Below are 10,681 nucleotides of genomic sequence, written 5' to 3' on the forward strand. Positions count from 1 at the left end.
ACTAAAGGTGTTTTAGTAAACTGTTTTTAAATATTGTGCCTTGCACTCTAGGCAGAATATTGTTAGACATTTTCCTTTCTTGTTCCTTACCTTTACTTCAGCAAACAGTACAAGTAAAACCAGTAATGCAGTTTTATTTTCTGAAACAAGGAAATGAACTTGATCAATATTTGTATGTTTTTAAACATTATTAAGAAATGCATGATTCTATAATAATGTCTGGTATCAGTGTCTCTTAAAAATATCTGTGTGTGTTATCATAACCGTGGACTAAGCTAACAATGAATCGGTACTTTTTATTACGATTTACGGAGACAGGTTAGTTCACTGTATTTTGCTTTTGTGTTTTTTGTTTTTCCAGGTCATTTAGTTTTGCTTGTGGTGGTTTTGTTCACCCTTGTGGTGATTATTTCATTGTTGTGGGTAACACATTACAAGTAACTCAAATAACAAAAAAATAAAACATACTTAAAAAAAACAATTTAAATCAACAAACAACTAAATAAAAAAATAACTTTTAAAATAAAAACAAACAAGCAAGCCTGGCTTAGATGAGTAAAGAGTAATGCAATGTATTGCTTTTCATAATAAGTCACTAAGTTACTTTTTTAGGGACTAATGCAATATTGTAATTTAAAATTAAATGTAAAAATTAAAATCAAATAAACCAACCAAGTGGCAGACCTTTTTTTTTTTTGTTTTTGACCAAAGTTTTAGCTAACACAAATGAAAAGGATGTGGCTCTTCAAAAGGAAATAAATATTAGCTCAAATATAATTAGAGAGTGTAAGACAGCTTCTTTAATTACAACATACAATGCCATGTTTTAAAGTACATATAATGTTGGCACAGCTGTGATTCACTGGTTACACTGTCAACTTGTGGTTGCCATATTTATGTGAAAAACTGGTTAAAGCCACTGCAGATTAGATTTTTTATTGCACTTCAAAAACAAAGAACGGTGGAAAGGAGAAGTGAACAAATGATTAGCAAAATATTGTTAAGCTTTGAGAGGCCCCATATTTAGCCTGTCGTCTATCTATTAATTTTGCCTTCAGCATAATGTACTGGCCAGCCTTCATCACATTCCAAAACAATGTTACGAGTGGACCCACTTCCTTTACCATATACACATCTTGGGTGTCTTTCTCCACTTTGTAATTTACATGTGACCACAGGAAAAGGCTGGCTGCTCGTAAACCGGAAATATTTGTGTGAAATTGTGCATTTGTGGATAAGAATTCTCACAGTTGTCTTCTTTTGCCTGGAGGCTTTATAGTAATCAGCAGCAATGTTGTGAATAAATCTCAGAAAAATACAGATACAACTTGCTCCAAACGTAAGATCAGACTTCACTGTTATAAATCAGTATCGCTGCAGCTTTTTATTGCAAAACTAACGTGACTTTTAAACACTGGACAATGCAAACATGACCTTGACTATTTAACCAGTTGACGGGAAGTTCATCGCCTTATTAAATGCAAATGCCCACAGTGCTTTGTTTTCCTTGTTCCTACCGCCGCTCCCTATACGCAGAGTAGCCAACTCCCAGAGGGGGCACCATCCCAGTTGCTCCAAACAAACGAAAAAAAAAAAAAAAAAAAAAAAAAAACCTTCCGCCATTCTCCCATCCGCGCTCGCGACCGATCGCACCTCATGTTTGCGGAATCCAATCCAGCGAAGAGAAAAGTACATCCTGGGTCGAGTAAAGTACACCAGTAATCCCCAGGGGTGGCCACGGCCACCCCTGTATAAACTCTGGCCACCCCTAGGATGATTTGCAGGCTACTATTATTTAAAATCTATTTTAAATCTATTAATTTTAGATTTATATAATTATATATATCATTTAATATAGTTACTATCACACGAAGAGTGACGTTTTTCTCCCAGAAGTCTGCATAATTGCAAATGTGACATTGATTTCATACAACAGTTCAATAAACAAGAAGTTAATATCAAGAGTTTTACGTTTTAGACAACATATTCACTTTTAATCTCTATTTCTAAAAACAAAAATCATTCCAAAAACAGCCACTGTTTTGCGTCTCTGAGCAACATGATAGTGTTTCGTTCCTGAATAAATCAACCATTTAAATGATTCGGTTCAATCGCAATGACTCACTTATTAACAGTGACTCGCTGCCACCTACTGGCTGGTTTAATTTCACATTTTAAGGTACCTTTTCATTTTTTAAACAATTTCAAACATCAGTTTTCAATGTTTTATGTTTAAAATATAAAACATTATTTATATAATTGTAACTCCAGGTTAAAGTATCCCATGTCCCTCAGAGCTCCATTAAACAGTGTGTAAAAACATCTAAATGGCACTTCAGATGCAGTTTCTGTTTTCTCTGCATTGCAAAGATCAATTTTGTTGATACTGATCGCATTTGCTTGTTAACAGCCCAAATGCAAGTGTCTGACTTAAAAGATGGTGCACACTTTTAGAAAAAAATGGCCCCGGTAAAGGTTAAAAAAAAAAAAAAAGCCTCAGCTGTCAGCACACTTAGAAATAAGATATCAGCACAATAACACACACAGCAAAATATTGTCTAATTTTCGTTATCGATAAAATCCCAGAAATCACAGAGATATAATTTTTTTGTCAATATTGCAAACCCTTTATTTATTTATTTATTTTTTGATGTGCCACCCCAAGATTTACTGTGGCCTCATCTGGCCACCCCTATTAAAATTTTCTAGGGGCGCCACTGCGTAATCCGGCGCAGAGAAAAGAAAACTAAAGAAGGTAAAAAAAAAAAAAAAAAAAAAAAAAAAGCCCTTAAGTTGGCTTGACGTTGGACGTTCGAGAGTCTCAAATTTAGATGCGATATTGGTATACACTTTTCTAACGTCAGTAGCATTTGAGAAGAATGAAAAAAAACAACTGTAAGGTGACAGCTATAATGCACCATTAAATTGAATGTTTGATATTTATTAAAACAAACTGTAAGTCATATGTAAATTATGCTACTTTTTCACATGGACTCAAAAGCAAATTTGAAGCTCAATAGCATTTGAGAAGAAAGACTTGCAGTCATAAAACAATTGTAATGTGTTCATTTAGGTGTCAGCTTAAAATGCACACCTTATACATGTTTAATATATATTAAAATAAAGTATAAATCATTTAGATAAAAATGAGGCCCGTTTATCACTTTCAGGCACATTCCTGAAAACAAGTTTTTTTTTTTTCTCTCTCTCTTTTCTTTTCTTTTCTTTTCTTTTTTTTCTCAAGTTCCCTTACGAAAATTACCCATGTTTTTAACAAAACACACTTTTGATATTTCAACTTGTAGCCATGTTAACTGCAAATTAACCATGGTTTTGATATTTCAAATAATAATTTACAAAGAAGTATATTAATATACTGTAATTTTTGTTGTTGTTGCTATAAAAACAGACCTTAGCCATCAATAACCTTTAAAAATGACTTAAAATGCATTATATAAAAAACAATGAGGCAATAATGATTGGTTAATAATAACAATAAAAAATTTATTAATGTAGGCAAATACAAAATAAACAATTTATGTACATGTTATAACAAATGCCTGCAAAGGGAGCCAAATGCCATGTAATTGCTGCTGCTACACTTACAGGAGGATCAAATCCTTGTTTAGGCTACTGACCAAACATTTAATTCAAATATTCACTTTATCTTTCATTTTTGGCCACCTTTTTGCTATATGATGACACAGCCTTTATCATTTCTTCAACAAAAACGTGGACTTCACAACCCTTACAAAAATTAACCATGATTTTATCATAGTAAAACTACTTCATTTTCTTTTGCATGATTTCTGAATGCTTGAATAACATTCTATTTTGACCCCATAATTACTATTTATTTATTTAATAATTTACTTTTATGTTTTAATAACATTCTATTTTGACCCCATTATTCATTTACTTTTTTATTTGATTAAAGTTAAGGGGGCACAACAATACAATAGTATCATTAACTACATTAAAAAAAAAATATTATATCAAATGGATAAAATATATATCCGGAATCTGATTTGTTAGCCATAATAGACTAATAGTCTTGATCTTGTGGTCTTAATCTTGAGGCCACATTGGATTTGTAATCAGAACTTTGAGTCATGGTTTTGATCTGGATCTCAGTCTAACTCCAGCTGTTTTATCTTTATTTCTCTTTTATTCTCTAAATATTAGTTTGTGGATATTCACTATCTCTAACCTGGTGTTGCTGAGATGCAAGACAATCAAGCAGTTGAGTTTAAGGGTAGTAGAGACGTTTTATTTGAAGATTAGAGACAGGTGGTAAACTTCTTCATCTTTCTTATCCTCATCTATTTTTGCACATCCACTACTCCCAATTATTATTATTATTATTTTTATTTTTTTTAAATGCCAAACAATTGTTAACAGAGTGCTTAAAATTGTGTTAGATTAGCTGAATCATGTACATGATTTGCACACAAATGCACAATTACACCCAGAGACTTGACGAAGTGAAGACCTCAGACAGATTCTGAAGAATATATCATTAAAGTTAAATACATTTTTAACATTATGCTTAATGAATGTAAAAACAGACTGGCACACCATGATATGAGAGACCGTATTCTCCATCCTACAGAGTGCCATAATGACAGAGGTCATTTATCTATTACTCAAATATAATTAGAAATTGTAATATAGCTTTTTAAAGCACAACAAACAATGTTATAAATCTATTGCAAGTGGTGAACAAATGATTAGCAAAATATTGTAAAGCTTTGTGAGGATCTATTTAGCCTGTCATCTATGCATTAATTATGCCTTCATCATAATGTACAGGCCATCCTCTATCACACCCTAAAACAATGTAACGAGTGGACTTCTTCCCTCTATATTTACAATTTGGGTGTCTCTGCCCACTTTGTAATTTACACGTGACCAGGGGAAAACGCTGGTTGCTCTTAAACAGATTATTGCCCTGTGGAGTTCCTCCTTTGCCACAAACTACTTTAATATCATTCTTATTTGCTTGTATGAAAGTGTTGACTTCTTTGCAGCCATTTGCAGTTCCAGGGGCAGTGATGTGTCTCTTTCTGATTTCACTATCACAAGCACGTTCACTCACATGAGGACCCAAATGCTGATTGAGGAATTTTTGATAGCGGGGCTTTATATGATCTGGTTGACCATAAGCAGTGAAACAAGCAGCCAAGAGCAGCAGCAGAATAAACATCAAAACAACACACATTCTACTATAACAACACACATTCTACTATGCACACCTTTCTACTCATGTTTGACTACTAATAACCCAGCTGTGCATATTTCTGTTAAAGTGTTTTAATCAGTACATTTTTTTCCCCAATTTATTATTATTATTATTTTTTTTTTTTCAAATTTCTTGTATATCTTATACTTGCTGAGTAAAATTCTAAAGTTCTTACCTTGTTGTTCTGAGTAAATGAATACGTTGATTTTACAGAGAGCCAGTGTGCGGCCATAACACTCTCAACTTTATCAAGGAAGAGGGGTCATATTTATATTCATACAGCAACATACAGGATGTCCCGGGCATCCAATCAAAGTGCTCAGAGATCAAACAATACCCTTTATGGATGTTAAAACATGTAAGATGTGCAAGGGAGCATCTCTCTCTCTCTCTCTGTGTGTGTGTGTGTGTGTGTGTGTGTGTGTGTGAGTGTTTACTCAAGGTTTCTATTCTTGTTTTGTCTGTAGGTATGTCTTTGTTGTGCACATAACTGCAGAATATTAATGGCCACATTAAATCATTTATAAGAATTATCAAAAGTGAAGGGCAAGAAAAAAAGAAATATTAACAATGGCCACATTAAATCATTTATAATTTAGTGCTTCACTTGTAATGGAAAGGCTGTTTTATAAAGGAATAGTAGCTTTCAAATAATGACAATACAAAAATACTTCAGTTCATATTTTAATACTGTGGTCTATAATGAACTGCAAAGCTTGTCTTAATCATTTCTTCCCAATATTGTAATATACATGACCCACTTGATTAGCAGAATTATCAACACAGGTATAACCGCATATTGAAATACGTGGCCCAATTAGAAAACCATTGTCTCGTGTCTTTACCCCAATCCTATGCCATTGTGGTGGGTCCAACATAATGTCTTACATGTGATTGATCAAGTCTGAGATATTGTGGTACTAGTTTGGAATCAAGAAACAGCAAACAAAATTGAACATTTTACATTTCCAGTAGCTGGGAAAAGGTCTGGTGTCTTTCTGCTCTGAATTGCTGCACTCGCTTTCACCTCATCATTTATAAAAATAATAGAATCAGTCACTTTTACATCATAGCCAGTCCAGTGATCTTTTGCAACGCAACCACTGACCCTCCAAATGGAAACATGCAATATTTTCTGTGTCTCAGTCTAGCTTTCAAAACTTGAATCAGGTGCTTTAAGATGCTTTATGAGATACATGAAGACTGACATTCAGACATTTTCAATGGCAAAAGACATCATTTTTAATGTGAAAAAAAAAAAAAAGAGTGAACGTATTACTCTAAGGCATGTATCCGATATAAAACAACTTTACAGCACTTTTCTTGAAGCCCTTAATACTGATGATGTCCACCAGAGGGGAGCCACAGCGAGAATACACATATAGGTGCTTGTCATTTAGAATGTAACAATATAAAGCACTAATAACAGGGACACCTAAACAGACTGATATCCTATAGTGGTTTCACCGTGCACGGGCACGACTTCTATGTAATAAACCTAATACAACTCATATTAAATACGATTAGTGAAACGGAGTGGTATGGTAAATTCATACTTATATATTTATACCAATAAATATACAGGGGGGGGGCTCTGTGCGTGTGTCTTTTTCATCCACACATTAGTATTAAGGGCTTATTATTATTATTATTAGCGGGAGACTATTATTATTATTTATTATGATTATTATTGCAGGGAGGGTTTCGGAAACATTCTCCTCGCTCCATCCAAAAACAACACGAAGAATAGTCAACACGACAATAAAAGGCAACCCAAATCGCAAAAGGAATAAAAAGCAAACTCAAATGGGTTGGTGAACGCAAAAAAAGGAAGTGAAATAAAAAATACGCTGTTCAGTTGAGCCAAGTTGAGCAGGACACTTTTTTGGTCCTGGGTCTGATTCACATGACTTCACATTCATAGTTGCATTTAAAACAACAGTTTTGAAAAATAGTCCTTCTTTTATTTTGGATCTTTAAATGCGTACAATAAATGCAAACCCAAGTGCTTTGTATTCCTTGAGCCTCCAAACTGTGCCTATGGCCAATCCAGTAGTGCTTGGGCCCGTCATTGCTGCTTGCAAGACGTACCTGTAACTTTGTTATTATTAAATTACATCACTTACACTACATGTAAAAAGGAAATGTATATATATAATATATATTCATATTATTATATAATATATAAGTATATAAAATTCCTGTGCTAAAATCTAATACAATCAGATGGATCTATTTCTGCATTGGATATAATTCTATAATATATCTATAATAGATATATATAAAATAACTGATATATATATATATAGATATATATCTACTATATAGATATTATATATCTATATATATCCTAAATGCATCAGTAATTCATATATCCCAGGAATGTTGATTTTGTAGCCATAATCGTCTACTTAGTCTTGGATTATATGTATATCCAGAAATCTGATTTGTAATATCTGATTGAATCCACATCGGAGTTGTCTATAGAATTTGATCTTGTGGTCTTGATCTGGGGAGTCTCAATGGGTTTGACGCAGAACGCCGAGTCATGGTTTGATCTGGATGTCATTGTGACTCCACTTTTTAAATATTAGTTTGTGGATATTTACTATCTCTAATTTTGTGTTGCTGAGATGCAAGACAATCAAGCAGTTGAGTTTAAGGGTAGTAGAGACGTTTTATTTGAAGATTAGAGACAGGTGGTGAACATCTTCATCTTTCTTATCCTCATATATTTTTTGCACATCCACTACTTCCAATTATTATTATTATTATTATTATTATTATTATTATTATTATTATTATTATTATTTTAATGCCCAACAATTGTTAACAGAGTGCTTAAAATTGTGTTAGACTAGCTGAATCATGCACATGATTTGCACACAAATGCACAATTACACACAGAGACTTGCATGAAGAAGTGAAGACCTCAGATTCTGAAGAATATATCATTAAAGTTAAATACATTTTAACATTATGCTTAATGAATGTAAAAACAGACTGGTGCACCATGATATGAGAGATCGTATTCTCCATCCTGCAGACTGCCATAATGACAGAGGTCATTTATCTATTACTCAAATATAATTAACAATTGTAATATAGCTTTTTAAAGCACAACAAACACAACAAACAATGTAATAAATCTATTGCCACTGTGTTCATGTTCACAGCTGTGCCTCATTGGTGGACTTTAGACTGTATCAAGCAGTGGTTTGCAGATTTACAGCACATCTGAAAACATAGTTAAGCCACTGCACTTTTTGACAGAAAAAGAGTGGTGAACAAATGATTAGCAAAATTTTGTCAAGCTTTGTGAGGATCTATTTAGCCTGTCATCTATGCATTAATTATGCCTTCTTCATAATGTACAGGCCATCCTCTATCACAACCCAAAACAATGTAACGAGTGGACTTTTTCCCTCTGTATTGGCAATTTGGGTGTCTCTGCCTAGTTTGTAATTTACACGTGACCACAGGAAAACGCTGGTTGCTCTTAAACAGATTATTGCCCTGTGGAGTTCCTCCTTTGCCACAAACTACTTTAATATCATTCTTATTTGCTTGAATGAAAGTGTTGACTTCTTTGCAGCCATTTGCAGTTCCAGGGGCAGTGATGTCTCTCTTTCTGATTTCTCTGTCACAAGCATGCTCATTCACATGAGGACCCAAATGCTGATTGAGGAATTTTTTATAACGAGGCTTTATATCATCTGGTTGACCATAAGCAGTGAAAGAAGCAGCCAAGAGCAGCAGCAGAATCACAGCAGACGGGTGGATCTCCATGACCTGGTGAACAACACAAACATCAACACACCTTCTACTCATGTTTGACTTACTAAAGCAGTTTGTTTTTATTTCCATATATATTAGTTACTTTACTTTAACCCAGCTGTGCAAATTTCTGTTAAAGTGTTTTTATCAGTACATTTTTTTTCCCATTTTTTATACTTGCTGAGTAAAGTTCTAAAGTTCTTACCTTGTTGTTCTGAGTAAATGAATACGTTGTTTTAACAGTAGTCTTCTTTTGCCTGGAGGCTTTGCAGTAAGTTGTTCAGAGTCTTGATGCTAGCAGTCATCAGCTGTGGTTTAGAGCAGTCACAGCGCAGGATCCGCGGAGAATCAAACTGATACAGAGAGCCAGTGTGCGGCCATAACACTCATAACTTTATTAAGGAAGATGGGTCAGATTTATATTCATACAGCAACATACAGGATGTCCCGAGCATCCAATCAAAGTTCTCAGAGATCAAACAATACCCTTTATGGATGTTAAAACATGTAAGATGTGCAAGGGAGCATCTCTCTCTCTCTCTCTCTCTCTCTCTCTCTCTCTGTGTGTGTGTGTGTGTGTTTACTCAAGGTCTAATTCTTGTTTTGTCTGTAGGTATGTCTATGTTGTGCACATAACTGCAGAATATTACCAAAGGGATGTCTTACACGAGAATAATCAAAAGTGAATGGCAAGAAAAAAGAAATATTAACAATGGCCACTTAAAATCATTTATAATTTAGTGCTTCACTTTTGATTGAAATCGTTTACGGCTGTTTTTTAAAGGAACAGTACCTTTCAAATAATGACAATACAAAATCTTCAGTTCATAGTTTAATACTGTGGTCTATAATGAACTGCAAAGCTTGTCTTATCATTCCTTCCAAATATTGTAATATACATGACCCACATGATTAGCAGAATTATCAACACAGGCATAACCGCATATTGAAATACGTGGCCCAATTAGAAAACCATTGACTCGTGTCTTTACCCCAATCATATGCCTGTGGTGGGTCCAAAATAATGTCTTACATGTGATTGATCAAGTCTGAGATATGGTTGTACTAGTCTGGAATCAAGAAACAGCAAAAAAGATTGAACATTTTACATTTCCAGTAGCTGGGAAAAGATCTATTGTCTTTTTGCTGTGAACTATTGCACTCACTTTCACCACATAATTTCTAAAAGTAATAGAATCAGTCAATCTTACATCATAGCCAGTCTGATGATCTTTTGCAACGCAACCACTGACCCTCCAAATTCAAACACTCAATCTTTCTTTCAAAAATTCAATCATTCAAAACATGAATCAGATACATTAATCAATAAAAAAAAGAACTGACATTCATTTTCAATGGCACATCATTTAATGTGGAAAAAAAAAGAGTGTACGTCTAAGGCATTTATCCGATATAAAAACAACTTTACAGCACTTTCTTGAAGCCCTTAATACTGATGATGTCCACCAGAGGGAGCCACAGTAAAACACATCATTTTAGAATGTAACAATATAAAGCATAACAGGGACACTAAACTATATCCTATAGTGGTTTCACCGTGCACGTGCAAGCTATGTAATAAACCTAATACAATATAAATACAATTAGTAAAGGAGTGGTATGGTAAACATACTTATATATGTATACTAAATATACAGCTTT

At 33.8% G+C, this 10,681-nt stretch overlaps 2 protein-coding genes across 2 annotated transcripts; both read right to left on the minus strand.

The window, feature by feature from the left end:
* Window positions 1–804: 804 nt before the first annotated feature.
* LOC122141473 (ribonuclease-like 3) lies at window positions 805–5,221 on the minus strand. Its single transcript, XM_042748968.1, has 2 exons — window positions 4,780–5,221; window positions 805–1,355 (listed from the first exon to the last, which is right to left on the minus strand). Exons 1-2 carry the CDS (start codon window positions 5,219–5,221, stop codon window positions 1,036–1,038), a joined length of 762 nt encoding a protein of 253 aa, XP_042604902.1. The 3' UTR covers window positions 805–1,035.
* A 2,831-nt stretch (window positions 5,222–8,052) lies between these two features.
* LOC122141695 (ribonuclease-like 3) lies at window positions 8,053–9,559 on the minus strand. The gene is made up of 2 exons (XM_042749684.1): window positions 9,225–9,559; window positions 8,053–9,034 (listed from the first exon to the last, which is right to left on the minus strand). The coding sequence occupies exon 2, from the start codon at window positions 9,029–9,031 to the stop codon at window positions 8,585–8,587; it is 447 nt and encodes a 148-aa protein (XP_042605618.1). The 5' UTR covers window positions 9,032–9,034; window positions 9,225–9,559; the 3' UTR covers window positions 8,053–8,584.
* Between the last annotated feature and the right edge of the window lie 1,122 nt (window positions 9,560–10,681).

The sequence above is a fragment of the Cyprinus carpio genome, chromosome B22 (genome assembly GCF_018340385.1).
Source record: "Cyprinus carpio isolate SPL01 chromosome B22, ASM1834038v1, whole genome shotgun sequence".
Lineage (NCBI taxonomy): Eukaryota > Metazoa > Chordata > Actinopteri > Cypriniformes > Cyprinidae > Cyprinus > Cyprinus carpio.